This window comes from Pinus tabuliformis, chromosome 7, assembly GCF_031772625.1.
Source record: "Pinus tabuliformis cultivar Carrire ecotype Pingquan chromosome 7, CPIR1, whole genome shotgun sequence".
NCBI classification, from domain to species: domain Eukaryota; kingdom Viridiplantae; phylum Streptophyta; class Pinopsida; order Pinales; family Pinaceae; genus Pinus; species Pinus tabuliformis.
The window spans coordinates 1,324,956,260-1,324,976,612 of record NC_142293.1 but is presented as its reverse complement, the minus strand read 5'-3'; the positions used below and the strand labels follow the sequence as shown (position 1 = coordinate 1,324,976,612).

The window sequence follows — 20,353 nt, the reverse complement described above, 5'->3', positions numbered from 1 at the left end:
CCCTATATTTCCAAGGAGATTCACTTTCATACAAGTGGAATCACTGATTCAAATCAACTCTAGAAGAAGATGGAAACCTTGTTTGATAAGGTCTATGAAAATCAAGGTATGTGGATTGAAAAAGAGTTGATCTCTCTCAACCCTCTCTCCTTTGATGGGATTGAAGACTATTTGGCTTACATGAAGTAGTTCCAATAAAAATTTGGTAAATGTGGAAAGGATTTTTAAAAAAAGATGGACATCTAATAAAAATGATCCTAATGAAACTAATGATGTACATTATTATGTTTTATGTTCAACTTTTTGTGCTAGTTGGCCTTCTATAAAGAAGATGATAAGAACTATTGTATGACTCATTCTATGCTTTGCTAATTAGGACACAAGAAAACTTGTTTTATGAAGGTAAACTTGAGAATAAGCAACAAGACTACTATTTGAACACAAAGATCAATACAACCATAGAGAAAGAGGCTAAGAATATAATCAAGAGAAAGATCATAGAGGTTACCGAGATAAGGATTTGTCAACCAAATCAACTAGAAGGGGCTTAATGATCAATGACTGGCTAAAAAATGTAATAAGAAGAAGAATTGTCAATATGAAAGGCAAGACACGTCAAGAAGTTTTGCTAGAAGAAGAGCAAAGATCTTGAGTATAAGGTTAAAACGCTTGGAGGTGAGGTGTCCACTAGTCGATTGATCAATCTACAACATTGACCATTAAAAGGTAAGGGAGATAAATACACGTCCTCCATTAGTACTTCTCAATGATTGTATGCTCACACTTTCAAAATTGAATGGATGGTAGACTCTGGTTCCACTCATCGTACGGCTAAGAATGCTTCTCTTTCTTCATTAAGTAAAACTACAAAAGAAGAAATGTTTGTTGCAGATGACTATGCACCCACTATTGCCCATTGTGCGAAGAATGAATGTCAAAATGGTGTGATCATTGATGTTTATTACATATCAAGTTCGAGTGCAAATTTGTTGTTTGTACCCGAACTAATTCAAATTGGTAAGAAATTTAAATCCTAGGTTGATAAGTTTGTTGTGAAGGATATTGACAATGACTTTATTGTTGTTAAGGATATTCTTGGCCCTAAAGATAGGCTTTATAACTTCTACAATTTCCCTAATTAGGATTATTAACCAAATCATAGCCAAGACCAATGACCATAATAGAATTTGGCATATTTGAATTTCTAAAGTATGGAATTAATGATGAAGTTTAATATGGTTAATGGGCTACCAAGGATGGTGCCTTCAAATGGTGTATGCAAAGGGTGTGTAATTAATAAGAATCACTAGTTTACAATTGATGTTGCAAAGCATTGGAGAGAAAAGACCCAGTTGGAACTTATCCCTACTTACCTTTTTACATTGAATCAACAATAATTAGCCAATGCATGGTATCTTTTGACCTTTATTGATGATCTTCCAAAGATATTTTTTCAAGAAAAAGGATCGTGTCTTTGAAAAGTCAAGTAACACTAAATTTGGAAACGACGACCACATTAAAATCGACATCTTTACTCATTCTCCCTTCTACACAAGCTGACTCGACACCATATCCCATATTAAGAAGCAAGATATGAGCTCATATATTCACTGTGCAACCTTTTGTTTCATAGAATTATATATTTAACATAAGCACAATGCGCTCATGATATATCCATCTTTTCTTTCTGTAGAAAAACGACGCGTAATTTTATTCATTAGGGAAGAAAATAATTACGTTTTGCATATGCATAAACGCATTCCAAAAAAACAAATTGAGATAATGACAATCACCATTCGAAAAAACCTAGAAGGGCCAGCATGAAAGCCATGGAAAAAAAATTGATCCGGGCAATAAAGTAAACCCTAGGGGCCGCACATACAAACATACCCACAGGCAACCATAAGTACAAAACGGGTCTAAAGACCCTTGCAAAAATTTCTCCTAAAAGGGGCAAAAAACAACCCACAGAAGGCTAGTCGTAGAACCCCAAGTGACAAGACAGGACTATGAGGAGTCCTCATAGAATAATAAATAGGGCACAAAACTGTGTAATCCCATACAAACTATGCCTAATACTGGGCAGCCAACAATAGGCGGACAGGGAAACAAACCCTAGCACAGCCAATGGCCAAAACCATGGTGAGCAGAAGCATTGGAATTCCATCATGTGTTGAGGAAACATAATAAGTTAGCAGATCAATTAGCTAACCCAACATCTCATATGGATGAAGGAAGTCTCAAGAGCAAAAGTGGGCTATCCATTAAACCCATTCCTCAAGGTTATACTAATGACATTTCAAAACAATTTCATGCTCTCCATGTATCTCTAGATGAGGTAGTGTGGAGTTAATTCACATGAGCAAAAAGCAATGAGGATGCCTAAAAGTGGTCTCCTCGCATACTTTGAACATACTATGATTCGGCCCTTTGAAGAATGGAAAGACATAAATCTGCTAGTAGATGGAATAATGGGACCTATTGGAATTAGGAAAGGAAGTTTCGTGGGAGGCATGTCAATTTAGCAACTAATGTGGGTTTGCAATCCCTGGTGAATGTTCCTTTGCTTATTTCACTTGATCTCTTGGTAAGTATTGGCATCTTCAAATCCTCTCCCTCTAAGATTATCGGTATAATTCTCAATCTTGAAGTGGTTCACAAATTTGATTTGGGTCTACAGTATGATTTAAAGGGGACAATCTCATCTAGGTTTGGGTGTCCTATTTGGCAATCTATTCGAGTGCCTTTGTACACATCTTGCTCGTACGTGAATTTGGTAAGCCAAATTGCCTTTTGGCCTCTCATTCTAGGGAATGAGGAAGTGTTTAAATGGAAGGGCTCCAAGGTTGTTTTGTATTATTTGGATAGGATTCTTGGTAGTTGTGTTTGAAATTTGGGACATATGGAAAACCTTAGTAACTTAATGCACTAAGGGAATAATAATTGCCGAGAAATCCTTGAGTTGAAAAGGATTCTCAAAAGGCATGAGAGTCCTATCTCTAATAACAAGACCTCTCTTTTCTCTGTCACTTCCAAATTACATGAGAACCAATTAACCCACAATAAGGAGTAGACTTTTCTAATGTATATGATTTTGTAACAAAGATCTAAACATTGAGTAAAACATGCTTAAAAAATTGATTTCTCTTCACAATAGGTCTTCAAAATCTATGGCTTTAGGTCTTGACAATCTATGGCTACAAACATTGGATTATTTATGGGATCGGCATTGAGAAAGATGAAAGAAAAAAAACAAACATTTTTATAATTATGTAAAGATATGGAGATGAAAATGTAAGAGTTAGATAGATAATATGATTGATATTAAAAAAAATTATAAAATATATGGTAGCAAGAGTAAAAAAATCTATTAATAAAAAATGATCTATTTTCAAAGGAGTTGGATTCAAATGATGGAGAGCTGAACCAGGTCAATTATAGTGAAAACCAACCGCTAAGCTATAGGAGAAACTTGAAGTAATGATTGAATATGGTAGTGATGGAATGTGGTAGCACTCTCATGAGCTAGACTTTACTCGATATGGTTTGCAAGCTATCAAATCAAGTCAGGAGTTTTCCTCGACAGTTGTGGTAGTAATAATGGTATATTTCACCAAATACAAAAATAAATAAATAATTATCCATTTTCTATTAAAAACACAACGTAAATAGCTACATTATCCATTATTGGGACTTCTTATGGTCATGCAATGGCTACATGTGACGTTAATGCAAGGCAGCTCACTCTTCTCCCCTTCATGAACTAGCAGGTGCATCGCTGCGATTTGAAAATGGAAACCAGTATCTCTCATATATGTAATTGTGTGAGGAACTCCTGTCATAAATTATGACCTCTGTCAAACGCCCTTTTGTTTCTAAGAATTAATGTTCCCAACGGTATGAGAATGATCCCTTTACTTTGGACAAGTAGGCAACAGGCCTACAACATGGTAATCACAATACAAAGAATGACCTCTTAAAAGTCTGTGCCTACTGCGACTACACTGATTTTCTCTACAACACTTCTAACATACAGTTATACAAATAGCATACAACTGTTCAAGTGCACCATGCGCTAGATGGCATGGACAGTGACATTGAAGGATAGTTCAATACGTTATCAACATAATGGCATCTGTGCCAAGGTTAATATAAACCGTTAATTTGTCTCTTCATGGGACACATTTTACTTTTGCAGCAGACTGAACTAGTGCTACCATTACTATTTATCCTTCACTGCATATTAAATTTCACAAAGATCAGAACCAGGGCTTTTGCATGACTACTGCCTTTTTATACCCGAATCGCGATTCCCCACTCTACCTGCTTTTGTTGCAGTTACTTGAGTAGGATACTTCCTTTTTCGATTGCCTAAATGAGACATTACCAATTTCTAACTTTTCCTCCAAGCCATGCGTTTTTCATTTCCATGGGTTAGCTACAACCACTACAAGCCTAGATTTTTAATATTAACAAATCAAATGTTTCACGTAAAGATGTTCTGATAAAAAGTTTGACAGACGTCACAGGATGACAAAATATATTAACAGGCAGGTCGTAGGTTCAATTGCTAGCCTATCTAGTTTTCAACTTGGTATCAAAGCCACGCATTGGCAAAAACCTGGCATGAGTGTGTTGGTTGTGGCAATCCACCCTTTTACACCGGACCCTTAAGGGTGCCCGGCATTTAAAAAAGGAGCATGTATGGTAAGAATCCCGATAGTCAGGAATAGGTTCTGGGTTCAAATCCTATCATGTCCAGCTTTGACAATGTGCATATGGATGCATTGAATATGAAATTGCAAATGTAGAAAGTGTTACCACGTTGATGCTCTTACGACCTTGATCCACAGACTCGAATAAAAAACTCGGGGCCTCCCTATCATCTTGGCTCACTAAACATCGATAAGCAAGCACTGGTGTCAAGTGATCGGAAAATATACAGCGGTAGAGTGGTATCAAGTTACCGTCCTTGGACATCTCCACGAATTTCACATAATCTGATGGAATGGCCCTACCAGTTAATGTATGTAATCACTCATAAAAAAAAATAGTTCAAATCTCTGGAGGCACAACACTAAAAAAATACCAAATTGAATAAAATAGTACCTGATGAAGAAACGGGATGAGAAGGAACAGGATCATCCGCCATTTCTGTGAGGGCACTAGTGGCCCCGGCCATAGAACGGACGGCCACATGACGTTTAGGAGAAGAACATGAGCGTTGTTGATTCTCAATGGCCTTCATTTGCATTCTCCTAAATGTGGGCCTAGAAGAGGGCACAAGAGATTTGATACTGGTACGGCTCAGTCTGCCATGACATGCATGCCCAGATGGAATCGACATCAGGCATTCCATCTTAACCAGCTAGAATGCAAATGTGAATGGCCACTTTTCATTCAAATCGAAAGGACAGCCTTATCCTTTTGTATTTCGTCTGTCGGTCTCCGCGCCCTCCTGTTAAAACCTAGCTCACTTGACTGGCCCGTTTGTTAAAAATCAGCTACAGAAAAGAGGAACAAATGATCGGACTGCAGATGATCCCTGTATGTTCCTACTTTCAAGTTCCAACCACAAAAACGGAAATTATCCCTGTCAAATGTCGAGTATCTTTCAGAAAGCGATGGAATTGGCTGCATAATCAACGAGAACTTAGAAGCATTGTGGAACGCAATGAGATGCTGCATAGATAACATTAATTTATTGTTCATTTGCGTTTTCGATATTATGTCTGCATTACCTTTTGGCACAGATTACTCTCTTGAGTAGTGTCTCGATGGCTTTTCCTATTTCCACCTCTATTTCTCTCGCATGTCAGATAGTATTTAAAATGCTATATCTCTCGCATGTCAGATAATATTTATAATGCTATAGAGGTGGAAATAGGAAAAGCCTTGCGCTGTTCTAACTTCGTTACCTTTTAAAAGTCAAAATAAAGTTGTTTGCAATTAAGTTCGTCCTAAGAGCAGTAGCGTTGTCCAAATGGATTAATTTTGAAATCTGGTAAAAAAAAATTAGAAGGTTAGAGTGTTTGAATGGTTTTTTTAACGTAGAAATGTATTTAACATTATCAAGAATTTTAGTTTAGCTAAAATCTTGAAATTTGACAGCTATAATCTGAATCTTCAAAAATTCTTGCTAAATTTTATCATAATTTTACAAAAAAACGATTATTTTATTTTCCAAACTAATTTATGAACTTTTTAAACTATAATGGTATCTCTATCACAGTGTGGCAAGACATTCTTTTGGAAATGGAGCTGCCTTTGTATTAGTTATATTGACTATATTAATTTTTCTTTAATTCTTATTAAAAATAATATATATATATACCTTAATTCTTACCATAGTAAAAATAATAATAATAATAAATATATATATAAATAATAATAATAATAATAAATAAATAAATAAAAAATTAAAATTATTGGTTCTTGGTTCTTCATTCTAAACTCCAAAGGTATAACAAATTCAAACATTCTCCAGGTTGATGTGGGCCAAGCGGACTAACCAACAAAAGAGTTATTTTCGTTTCAATATTATATCTAAATAAGTTAAATGTTTTATTATTATATTTATATTTATATATATAAGTATTTTTAAGTTATAAATTTAACAATAACTTTTTTTAAATATAATTATAATTTAAATCAAGTTTCCTGTATTGTGGAAAGATGACTTTGGGAGTTTTGTTTGATTATGAATTGATTTAAATTTTAAAAATAAATATTAAAATTTTAAAATAATTTTAATTTTATTTTTTTATAACGTTGGATTTAATAGATTAAGAGGATTTTGTTACAAAATTAAATAGTGTTTAGTCATATCGTATTTTGTTATAACATTAAATAACTTTTAGTTATATTATATTTTTGATTTCTCTATTCATGTTGTTAGTATTTTTTATGGAACAAAATGTCCGTCTTATTTCCAATTCTTTTTTAGGCAATCAATGAAATTATATTGACAATAGAAGGTCCATTAAGGAATCCATTGAGTCGTTACACCAACAAGGAGTCATTGTTAGGTCCCCTAATGTGTAAGTTGAGGCATAAAAGTTGGGGGTCTTGGAACACCTAACCTGATTAAAGTTGACTATTTCTTCCTTATCTTATGGGAGTTAGTTGGGTTTTGAACTATATATAAGCAATCTTATGAAATAGTCTATCATCACGATATGTGCGTTGTCCATTAATATAGAGCTATATTTACTTGTGATGTAATGTTATATCAGTGTACAACAACACCATCTCTTCTTAGAATTCATTTTTATTCGCTTATGCAAATCTTTAGTTCTTTGCCATGGTAATAAAACCATTGGTTTGAGACCCCATTGTGTTTTGCAAGTCACTTTAGAGGTTATCACTTGCATATACACTTTTGTAGAGTTAGATCTCTCCAGTAAATTGACACAAGTTTCAACTTCCATATTAGACTAGGGTTTTTCATAATGATTGTAAGTCTTAAGAAAAAACTCATGGTTTCAAATCATCGTCGCTATGATAATGGGCACAAGATATGGAAACAATATTTAAAGAGTAAAGCTCTTTAGCAATGTACAAAAATCACATTTTCGAACCCTAAGGATGAGCATGAGAACTTCATTATTAATGGGAAGAAGGATGTAGGAGCCACATTGACCTACATTGCTGAGAGGATCAAGTTTCACACAATAAGATTGATGGTTTGGGTCAGACCTAGAAAGAGTTGAAGACAGTGTTTGACAAGATCAACAAAAGTTTGGTTATTCAAATTGAGAAAGTATTGAGGTCTCTTAATCCTCTTTTATATGATGGGATTGATGATTATTTGGTTCACACAAAAGAGCTTAAGTTAAAATTGGGGGAATGTGGAAAGGTTTTTTTTTAAGAAAGGAACCAACTTATAACCATAATCTTGATGTATTTCGTTTCACCCTATGATGTGTTAGGTTTAACATTCTGAGCTAATTGGCCTTCCATAAAAAGAAGATGGTGAGGATTATACCTTTGACTTTGTTTATGGTTTGTCAATTAGGGCATAAGAAAAGTTGCTTGATGAAGAGTAAGCAATAGGTCCATCTCCTTAAAAGAAAAGGTTACCATGATAAGAGTTGTGTCAACTAGATTGATTACAAGAAGCAAGATTATTAGCCATTAAATAAGAAAGGTAAGACAAAGAAGACTTTCCAGTACTATGGAAAGACATGATATATTGAGTAAGGATGTTAAAAGAAGACTAGAGATCTTGAGGATAATATTAAGAAGCTTGAAGTGAGTCGTTAACTAGTTGACTAATCAACCTACATCATATACTTTTAAAAGGTAAGAGATGTAACTACACTTTCTCCATTAGTACATCTTAAGCATTGTATACTTACACTTCCAAAAATGAACCAATAGCCAACTCTGGTTATACCCATCATTTTGTTAAGAATGTCTCTTTTATTCATTAAGTAAAGCAATATAAGAAGAATTATTTATCACAAATGATTATACATTCACTATGGTTGGTTGTGGTAGGATTGAATCTCGTAATGGTGTGACAATTGGTGCTTAACCTGTACTAAATTTGAGTGCATATTTTTCATCTATACCCCAACTAATTCAAACTAACAAGAAGGTTGAATTCTAGCTTGATAAGTTTGTTATGAAGAATATTGTAACATCCCCGGACTCTTGTTGAGCAACATTACTACAACCACATTACTTCAAGACACTCAATTTATCCGTGAAAGTGTAAACCTTAGCCCTACCACAACTATCTCTACACCTAGCAGTACCTGGCTTTTGTGAATGCAAATGTAAAATGCCTGTGATACAAATTTTAACACATATAAAAATAATTATAACATTGCATAGCGGAATACAAAGGAAGTTATAATTATAATACAAAACCCCGAGACTAGGGTTTCAATAATAAATCCATAAATCAATCAATAAACATCATTGTAAACACTTATTTGCTTAAAAGAGCAACTAGTTGTGTAGCCCACTCCATGGAAAAGAGTATAGGGGGTTGTGCAACTCCATGGCAACAAGCAATGGGTGTGGTGTTTGGTGTTTGGGAAGAGGGAACCTAGGGCCCCATGTGGATTCAAGGAGAGGTCACATGGTGAGGAGTATCCATGCATTATAAAGATACTTATAGAGCCATTATCCATCCATCCTCAACATTTTTTTCACTTGGGAATTACCTATCAATGTTCCTCGTCATTATTCCTCATTATTTTATTGCCTCACCATCATCTATATTCAGGATCCATTTTCATGGTAGGAGGTAGATAGTGGTTTTGGGGTTATGTACCAATTGGTGAACCCAGTGTGGGGGTTCTGGAACTGAATGGGGATTTCACAACTGATTGGGGATTTCTAGTCGGTGAGTCCTCTGCTAGGATTCTGGAATAGACTAGAGTGTTGGTGACCAGTTGGTGAGCCCTGGAAGGTGGGCATCACAAAGGGACTAACAAGTCCCAAAGAAGGGTGTGACACTTGGGTTCTAGAGCTCACCAAGCCAGTTATGGCCTAGAAGGGTGCCTGGAAGCTTTGAAAGCAGCATGAGCTGCTGGAGTCCTATTGCTGAGAAGTTCCTAGCTGGTCGTAAGGCACCCTTAAAGGTGGCCATTGCAAAGGGACTAGTAGGTCTTGGAGAAGGGTATGCCACTTTGGCACAGGTTCAGGGAAGCATATCACAATGATTGGAGTCATTTTGGGTTGGTGCCTTGGCCATGGATATGTTATTTTTATCGTTTTACCATTGCTTGTGGAGTTGCGGCCCCAACTTGGGGTGACACATGGTTAAGACTAATGAACCACGAGGTCTATAGCTAGGTGGAATGTGGAAAGTAAACAACTAGTTTGTCTTTTAGGTAGATAAGTGTTTATAGCTAATGTGTATTGATTGATTTATGGATTTGTGGTTGAAACCCTAGTCTCAGGGTTTTGTATTATAACTATAACTTCCTTTGTGTTTCGTTGTGCAATGTTTTAATTCTAACATCACCCCTTACCCAGTGCTCAGGGTAGGTGTTGGTCACTATGCATACTCAATCTCCAAGGTACCGTTATGAAAATGGGGTATAAAAATTTTGACCTCTTCCAAATCCACTAAACTCGGATTTGACTATCACCATTGCATCCATCTCGTCAGAACAAATCTGGCGATCTAAATTTTACCTCAATCTGAATGTTGGATCGTAAGATATTACCTCACAAAGATTACGCCCTGCCACTCCATCTAGATACCACATGGAAGTCTGTCATTGGCTTATGTGGCAGTCAACCCTTGAACCAGTCGAGGTTGGCCTCTTCCTCTTACCTACCCAACGCTTTCCTTATCTCGTCGTCTAACATTTATGGGGTCCTTGTGGCGGGCTAACCTATCAGGTGGGACCTCTTCCCCAATGAAAAAGGGCTTGCATGGCGACTAGCCTAGCCGACCTTACATCATCTCGTCGGTTCCTTCCTGATGTATTTGTTTCCTCTCTCCAAAATTTATAAGGTGACGACGAGTGACATCATCTCGCTTTGGCCTTCCCGACGATTCCCCAAGTGTGTCCCTCATTTCTTCTAGGATATAATTTCTAGGCAACCTAGTCAGTGGGCCACCCTTTTGGCCAATGGTATGAGTGTTGGGCACCCATCACCCTGGCAACATACCCTAGTGCTCTAACTAGGTGCCTTTAGTTGTTGCTTCCTTTTATTAATCTGGGTGGGGTCGGACCCTCACACGTTCCTCACTTCGATTGGTACCTGTGGTGGCTCTACCACATTATCCTGCTTAGTCCACCCCACTCTCATCTTCCTTCACCCTTGCAAATATTCTGGGGTGAGCCCAATAGGCTCACTTGTTAGGGGGGTCCACCTCTGACCAATAGCATGACCGTTGGGTTGTCGTGTCATCGAGCTCATCTTTGTTGTCATCATCTTACCATCTTTTCATTTGTTGCAACTAACTTCTTCAAGTATTCACCTCCTTCCCATGTTGATATCCTCATCCAATCACCATGTTGCACCTCCTCAACAGTTAATCTACGAATTCCATGTTTAGGGTTTACCTTTCATAGGTAGGATGGATTGCACTATAAGTCTAACGCTTGCCTCCTTGCTCTGAATCAAGTTTGCACTTGAATTCTGCCAAGGCTCAATGAAGGGATCCTTGCCCTACCTAATGCGATGCATGGGATTGGGACCTCAATGATTGACATGATAGTTTGTTCCAGCCCTGAGCCAATCTCTTTCGGTTGGTCGTTTTGACCATGGTTCTACCTCAGGGGTTCTATGAAGTCTGACACCAGTATTCGATGCTAGCGGTAATGGTTTACTAAGTGCCCTACAGTTGTACCCCTCCTGATCTTGCGTGAAGGCCACTCCCATGAGCTCATGGGCATTCGAAATTCCTCGTGTCGAACTAGAGAATTTCTTGATGTGCTGGCATAGGGGCTTCTACAACTGCACTCTATTGTGAACCTACAGTGAAATCTTGAAGGGATTCCCTTCTCTCACTACCGCCAAGGGTTCTAGAGCCCTTAATAAGCTTGCAAGTAGCTCCATGGTGCTATGCATAACCATTCAGTGTCTAATCGACAACTCCAGGCAGTTAGTGGGGTTGCTAAAAACAAAAGGTTGACTAAGCCTTGATGTAAGGGATACATGTATCCATGTACTTAAGAGGAAATAACTCCTCCAACGTTAAAGAAACACCTCCTATGTAGAATCACAAGCTTGTAAATAAGTGAATAGGTATATATGAGAACACTCAGAACCTGCTAAGCAAGAAATCTCCCATGTAATCTTTTCTTATTAAAAAAAAGGGCTCCTTCTTCCTATTTCGAGGTTGTAATCTAGGTACTTGTGGGTCCTATAACGTGTATTATTGTATTAATGTGATTTATATATGTGTGATTTCAATGCAGTGTTACAACATAGTCCTATTTATCATGTATTTCATTACACATTCCATGCATCATATATTTTATGAACAACGCTAGTAAGAAAATCCCATAGTATTTCATTCCAGTCTGAAAGCACACACTCGATGGATTAATTTAACAATTATATTCATCTTAGGGATGAAAGATTTTACATACATGATTTCATCACAACATCAAGTGTCGTTTCAAATATAAATGCAATCACATACTGAGTAAATTAAAAGCATTCTCACACTCCAAAAATCCATAGCCATTTCAACCATAAATGTATGGGCACAATAATAACAATAATAATCCATAAGCCATTCCATAACAATAATAATGTGAGGGCACAGTAATAACAATAGTGGGCTTCTATGGGGCACAACAATAACAATATGGCGGCTACATGGGACACAACAATAACAATATGGGGGTTACACTACTATTATAGGGACTTAACATCAACTCATATGAGATCTCAAGAGGAGTTGTTTATAAAAAAAATAGCAATTGTTTTGGTAAAGTCATATTTGGTGATGATAGTGTTTTTGAAGTGAAAGGGAAAGGCATAGTCTATTATCATTGCATGGAAAGAAGTTAATTGAGGATACTTTGTTGACACTGGCATTGAAGAAGAACCTACTTTATATAGGATAGATGATGGAGAAACATTGCAAGTTAGTGTTTGATAATAAATAATTCTTAATCATGGATAAGTTTAATCAAAATGTAGTTTTAGCAAGAGGCGAAATGATTGAAAACATATTTTCGAAGCTCTCCTTTGATTCGTGTAATTCACAAAGTTTGAAAGCAAAAAAATAATCAAATAGTGAGCTTTGACACTTAAGGATGGGACATCTGAATTTTCAGAGTTTGGTGTTGCTGAGAAAGCAAAACATGGTGAATGGTCTTCCTTATATTAAGATGGATGATAAAGTATGTGAAGGATGTATTTTTAGGAAACAACACAGGGAAAGTTTCTCAAATAGAGCATGGGAGGCTAGAGAACATCTAGTGTTGGTGCATTCATATTTGTGTGGTCTAATGGAGACTGTCTCTTTTGGAAAGGCACATTATTTTCACACTTTCATTGATGATTATTCCAGGAAGACTTGGGTGTATTTTTTGCAGAAGAAGTCTGAAGTGTTTTCTCATTTTATTGAGTCTGATGATTTAGTTGAAAAGCAAATTGGTCTGAAAATTCTCACCCTAAGAATAGATAATGGGGAAGAATACAAGTCAAATGAGTTTTTGAACTATTGTAGGTAGAATGGAATAAAGTGAGAGCTTACCAATTCACACTCTCCTCAACAAAATGGCGTTGCAGAGAGGAAAAATAGGACCATAGTTGAAAATGGCCAGAAGGATGTTAAAAATAGTCCCATTGGAAATGAGCTTTGGGCTGAAGTAGTGCACACAGTAGTATACGCTCTTAACCGATGTCCTACAAAAGCAGTGTTGAATTTGACTCTATAAGAAGCATGGTAAGGATATAAACCAAGAGTTGCACATATGAATTATTATTTTTTTGTACTGCATATGCACATGTTCCTAAGGAAAAGAGGAAGAAATTGGATGATAAGAGTGTGAAGTGTATCGTTATTGGATATAGTACTGAAACTATAAGTTACAGGTTGTTTGATCTCGAAGCAAAGAAGGTGATAATAAGCAGAGATGTTGTGTTTGATGAGAGGGGAATGTATCAACCAAAATAGGTACAACTTGAATTGAGGAAAGATGTAGTGAATATTGATGATGAATCAAATTCCAAGTCGGTAAAGATAAATGAAGTTAAGAAGAAGCCTAATTGGCTTGAAAGGTGTCATTCAAAAAGCAGTATGTTGGATAGAAATTTTGAAAAGAGGGTTATGTTGACGGTGTTGGAAATTCGTCAACCAAGGGGATCTCCCCGATATGAAGTCTCAATCAGACCTCACACCGTTTGGTGTAGGAGTCCCATCTGGTATAAAGGCCCGATTTCCAAATCCTCAAAGATTTGCCTTGCCTCTAGCTGTCAGCACAGGAGAGTGATGCAATGGTGTCAAGGTTCTTCTACTGCAAAGGGGGGAGAAAAGTGAGCCTCCGAGTGAGAGGTAATAGTACCACCCGGGAAGAGACACACATGAACCAAAATGACCCATCTGAAATCCAGCGGAATAGTCCACAATGGATGTGACGGTCGTTACAACTAACAAGCAAGGAATGATCTGTCTAATATCCTGTGGAATAGTCCACAAGGATGGGACAACATTAACAACCATTACAACACATTCTCAATAAGATAAGCACTAAAATAACCGAAATAGTTCAACTATCTTAGTATATATGAAAGCAAACATGAAATACGAACGTCCACAAAATATTCTTACAAACATTCATAGTCCATACATGAAGAACATGCTAGCCTTAAAAGGCTTATGTTATTAAGCAAAAGTTCCAAGACACCTGTTTACATTGTACATCACTAGCCCTAGTAGTGGGACATTGGAGTCATTCCTTGCTAGTCAAAGAACTAGTTGACCTCTCTAATGCCTTGCGGAATGAGCCAAAGTGAAAATTCTTTTGCTCATACAATGAGGGGGTATATATAACCAAGGGGTGACGCTTATGCCTGGTGACCCTTTGACCACCCTCATGATTATTCAACTTCTTATGACTTTTCAACTTATGTGACTCTTTATATTCATGTGTGTCCACTAGGCTTCCACTTTACAATATATTTGATTTACAATAGACATGGCCCACGATAGTGATGTGGCGTATGACAACTAATGACATGGCTTGACATGACACTGTTGACATGGATTTCCTTGATGATGTCTCAATGTTAAGTCATTGTTGTTGTTGAGTGTTAGATGTGTTCTTGGATATGATTTCTCTTCTCCTCCGCATAGCCTGGTAATGCCAGATCTTCAATGATCTTCGGTATTGGCAAGTGGTTGCACACTTGTGTTACTTCGCTTGCTCTTTGGTAGGTCCCCTTATCTGTTCAGCTACATTTGAGTCTTTAGGCATGCTTCCCTCCTTCTTCTCCTTCTTCATCATCTCGCCATGACTTGATAGTGTACATGTTCTTGTAATTCACTCATGACGAGACGACATCAATCTGAAAACTCCCAAGTCTAAGAAGATACATTATTATCCATGAACTAAGACTAGGACAAGTAACAGGCTAAGAGAGAGGGCCCAACAACTGTGCATTGTGCAGTTCCCGGTGACAGAGAGAGAGTTTGATCATTGAGACTAAGATTGCACAGAGCGTAGCTCAGGTTTCATCGAGTAACTTTTCAACATAGTCCCCACAAGGCGAGAGAAATTGTGCAGTGGCCATTGGGAGTCATAATTACGCAGTTCAAGCCAATAGTGGCTGATGTGGGATGAGGGCTTGAGAGGTTAGTTATGCACAATTTTCAGAGGTAAGGGGGGTTGGGTAGCAGAGAGGCTCGGAGGACAAATTTGCGCAATTCTTGAGGTCAGTGAGCTTTGGCTAAGTGATCCAGGTGGCTCCAGGGACACACACAGGACAAAGAGGGCTTATGGAAGCTTGAAAATCAAAGTGATCAGAATGCTTTCGAACTAGGACCAAAGTGTAGATCTTGTCGTCCTGATCGCAGCAATGCGAACGGTTCGTCAATCCGAGCTCGTATGAGGGAGAACGAGCTAGTCAAAGTTTTGGTCAAAGTTGGACTATGGGCCAGGTTTAAGTGTCCTACAATTTGACCGACCCTAGGGCATGAAACCTAGCTCCTGAAAGCACGCAAATTTGTTGGATCGCTAATTTGTCTAATATCCTCTATATTAGACAAATTCAAAAAAAAATATTGTTATTAATAAATAAATATATATATATATATATATATATATATATATATATATATATATATATATATATATATATATATATATAAATGAGGTGGCGAGCCACCACCCCTGCCACCCCCAAACTATATAACAAAACTTATGTTTAAATATGGGCTGGCGGCCATGACCCCACCGGACCCCCCAACCAACCACCAACATTACCAAACTTAAACAATTATGTTAGGGATGTGGGCGAGCCACCTCCGTGGACCCGTCCCACACCCCAACAACCCACTATTAATATATGCCATACGTTAATGTGAGGCTAGCGGGGATTGAACCCGCCCGACCCACGTGGGCCGGCCCCACATGGTGCGTACACCATTCAATACAACCAACCCACCGCCATTTAATGCAATGTAACAACAAACCAAACCTAAATTAAATGATTATGCATTAACTCCGCCATTTAATGCATCAACTCCAACGCGCCCAAAACGAACTCAGTTCAAATTTAACACAATGTGCCTTTAGAAAAAAAAAAAAATATGTGTGGATTTTGTGGGGAGGCAGGATTTGATCCCCCGACCTCCCCTTAACCAATTTCCATATTTCACCAGTGCGCCCAATTGTTTCATTGGTTTATTTGCCCTCAAATTTTACATATAGCCCTATCAATTGTTCAATGCGCCCAACATGGAGGAGTGGAGGAGTGCGCATGCGGATCGAGGCATGTTTTTTTTAATTAATTTTTATTGCAGGGTGGAACCATGAACCTGGGAATAACATAGGCGGAACCGTGATTGAGCGAAATTCTCAGGGGGCGAGATTTTGCCATTGTCCAAATTGGACAAATTTTATGTCGATCTTACACCTCTCAGCGACACGAACCTAATGGTGCAATCATAATTTCGATCTGAGCAACATATTTTCAGACGACCGGGAGGAGAGAATCTTTGAGGAATCTAAGGGGAATCTAAAAGATTCCTTAAGCCCCAGATTTCCATTTTCTTAGAATTCAGAAATTTGACAGTCGATTTTGCACTATTCAACGCCACAGATCTGATGGTGTATTCATATTTTCCATTTGATCATTTCATTTTTTAGCCACTTTTCAAAGTGGAGTGCAAGTGTCAGCATTCAATGTACGAGCAGTCATTCCATGAGATTCGACGCAGTGAGATTGATGGTATAGCCAACTTCAGCAGTTTGACATCCTTTTCTTCAGATGGCCCCAGGATGTGAGGTATATGCAATATGTTCATGTACTTCTTTTTGCTATGAGATGCATTGTGTTGCATATAACCGTATTTGCTATTTGATGTGGGATCTTTTTTCTTACTTGTTTCATGATTCCTGCTTGATGTGACGCAGAATCAGCTGTGGGATGTACTTGTTGTCATGATTCGTCATGTTTTGTTTGAGATCCCTTTGTTATTATGTTGATGGGATACTCGTGCCTCGCCATGTATGTTTGCATTGAGATCCCTTGTATGCCATGATTGGAGGGATGCTCATTATCAACATGCATGAGGTTAGGTCATACTGATAGGAGTCCTTTTTGAATGAGAGTTCCTGCAGTGAAACATCTCTTCGAGCCACTCCTGTGTGAGGGAATTTTCCTTGTATGATAGCGACGTCACCACCTATGTACATCATCACTATTGACAACACTTAATGCAGCGGCCTACACCATCTTGACACCAAGGCCCAGAGACGTAGTCCCTCCTGGACGAACTCTGTTATCAACATCTTGAGTTTTATGTTGTTGATGATTGTCATGTTCCTTCTTCTTTACATCATGCAGATATGTTCAATTATGTTATTTTAAATGCAATTTTAATCACACCACGAAAGTAAAAGATCTTGGTTAAATCCGAGAGTTGAGTCAACTCGGATCAAGTTTGGTATCAGAGCGGTCTTTGCGTGGATGTGAATTGCAAGCGTGAACAATGGAACGTGTAGCGACAGAGGACGAAAAAGCAATGTACGAGACCATGCTCAAAATTTCTAAAAGGGTGGAAATAATGTATGAAGCTCTACAAAAAGAGACAAAAGAAAAGAAGCGATTGCAGCTTCAGTTGCAAGCCACAGAAGAGGCCTTGGAAGAACTGAAGCAAAACAAACAGAATCTTAAAACAGAGAACATTGAATTGAAGATGCTTCTACTTGAAGAGAAAGAGGAAAAACATATTTTTCTACAACAGCTACAAGCTAAGGACGAGGCCTTGGAAAAGCTACAACGTGACCCATGTGAGGTAAAAAGTAGTTCTCCGTCTTCATGTATGTTTCCTGATGATGATTTCACTGTTTTTGAAAATCATACCACATGAATTGGCTCCAAATTGTTGAAGAAAATGGGGTATGAAGAAAAATGCTTGGGCATTAATGGCCAAGGCATTGTCAACCCCATCAAAGTAGAAAAATTACCCCGTCAGGCAAGACTTGGGTATGTCAGAAAGGAAGTTGGGGAATGCACCGAGACAACTAGCGAACCACCAACAACAGATGATGAGAAGCCCTCATCAGTTCTTTCCAAATCGACAGAGGAGGTAATAGATGTTGATTTCCTTTCAGTTTCGTCTTCACATAATATGATTTATGTTGGAGATGTGGAGATACAAATTACAGGGACAAACATGAGGTTCCTTACCAAGATGAGGTACAAGGAGGAAAAAGAACTTGGTGTTAATAACCAAGGCATAACTCAACCATTAGAGGCTACACAGAGACCTCAATTTGCAGGCTTGGGATACACCGAAGGAGAATGCTCGAGGGTGTCAAATTCTTCCGAGATGTCATTGAAATCGTCAAGGAAAGAGAATGATGGGAACACATCCCCATCATCCCATGGTAGTGCCCATTACAGGGAAAGAGCTGAGGCAAGCTCTCATCGCCATACTTATACCAGAGACAACAAGGAAAGGTATAACCAGTCTCAAAATTCGAATGTTGATTTCAATTATAATCATGTTGTTAATGATGGACATAAACCATGGCATCGAAAAACATGTACCTTTTGTGCATTACATAACCAACTGTTGGAAAAGAATAGCAACACACAAAAGGATGAGGCGTGAAAGACCCTCTCAACAGCAGGCAAAGAAACATGTTAAACAAATCTAGAGGAAGAAGATGTATCGCAGTCATTGCAACAGAGGTGGCCATCAAAGAGCCACTTGTTGGAGGCTCCATCCAGAGCAGCGCCTTAAAGACAAAGTGTCGATGCATGAACCAGATGAACCGGTTGTTCGACATGCAAAACCACCACAGGAGGATGACCCAATCACATCGATAAGTGAAAAATGGTTTCTGGATATGTTAGATTGTCATGGTCGTGCTTTTGTAAATCATTTGTTGCATTTCAAAATGTAAAAGTGATGATGTGTTTCCATCACTTGTTAAGCAACAATGATATCTGGCCTTATTTTGAGTTACATGATAAATTGTGAAAGTGATGTCGTGTTTCCATCACTTATCAAAGAAACAATAGTGTTTGGTATTGTTGTTGTATATCATGTGTTGCAGTGATGATGTGTTTTCCATCACTTGTTGAAGCAACAATGATATGTTGGCCTTGTTTTCGTAGCTGGGGTATTGTTTCCATTTTTATGTAAACTTGACCGTCGAGTATATGTTATAAACTCGTGGGAAGTATGGGATGTTTGGGTCATTAGTTGGTCATGTAAGTCAAGCATGTAATTTGCAAAAACAATGTACTATAGAGGTTGCAGGTGTCAGCTCATTGCTTAAGGCTTTGAAGAACAAAGGTGAAGGAGATGGAAGCGAGACCTTTTCAGGGCACTTGTGATGCAGACAAGGTACAGAGAAGTTGCAGATTATTTTTCATGCTTTTGGAGGACCAAAAGCTCCTCAATGGGGAGGATTGATCCAGGTGGCTCTGGGGACACACATAGGACAAAGAGGGCTTATGGAAGCTCGAAAATCAAAGTGATTATAATGCTTTCGAACTAGGACCAGAGCGTATATCTTGTCATCCTGATCACAGCAGTGTGAACGGTTCGTCAATCTGAGCTCGTATGAGGGAGAACGAGCCAATCAAAGTTTTGGTCAAAGTTGGACTATGGGCCAAGTTTAAGTGTCCTACAATTTGACCAACCCCGAGGCATGAAACCTAGCTCCCGAAAGCGGACAAATTTGTTGGATCGTTAATTTGTCTAATATCCCCTATATTAGACAAATTCAAAAAAATATGTTGTTATTAATAAAAATAAAAGAATATATAAATGAGGTGGCGGGCCACCACCCATGCCACCCAAAAACTATATAACAAAACTTATGTTTAAATATGGGCCGGCGGCCATGACCTCGTCGGACCCCCCAACCAACCACTGACATTACCAAACTTAAACGATTATCTTAGGGCTGTGGGCCGGCCACCTCTGGTGGACCCGACCCACACCCCAACAACCCACTATTAATATATGCCATACATTAATGTGAGGTCGGCGAGGATCGAACCCGCCCGACCCACGTGGGCCGGCCCCATATGGTGCGTACACCATTCAATACAACCAACCCACTGCCATTTAACGCAATGTAACAACAAACCAAACCTAAAATAAACGATTATGCATTAACTCCGCCATTTAATGCATCAACTCCAACGCGCCCAAAACGAACTCAGTTCAAATTTA

At 38.2% G+C, this 20,353-nt stretch overlaps 1 protein-coding gene across 4 annotated transcripts in view; it reads right to left on the bottom strand.

Moving 5' to 3' along the window:
* The window catches only part of LOC149252460 (anthranilate synthase alpha subunit 1, chloroplastic-like), a 504,560-nt gene that overhangs the window by 306,035 nt on the left and 178,172 nt on the right, over positions 1-20,353 (bottom strand). Inside the window, exons 1-2 of one of the 4 annotated variants that reach the window (XM_089459699.1) lie at positions 5,110-5,691; positions 4,822-5,000 (exon numbers count right to left, since the gene is read on the bottom strand). The exons of 1 other annotated variant lie outside the window; for it this stretch is intronic. In XM_089459699.1, coding sequence (XP_089315825.1) covers positions 4,822-5,000; positions 5,110-5,359 — 429 coding nt within the window. In that variant the 5' untranslated portion in view covers positions 5,360-5,691. Of the gene's footprint in view, positions 1-4,821; positions 5,001-5,109; positions 5,692-20,353 lie in introns of those variants that run through there. 2 more of the 4 variants (XM_089459701.1, XM_089459702.1) reach the window with 2 other exon arrangements.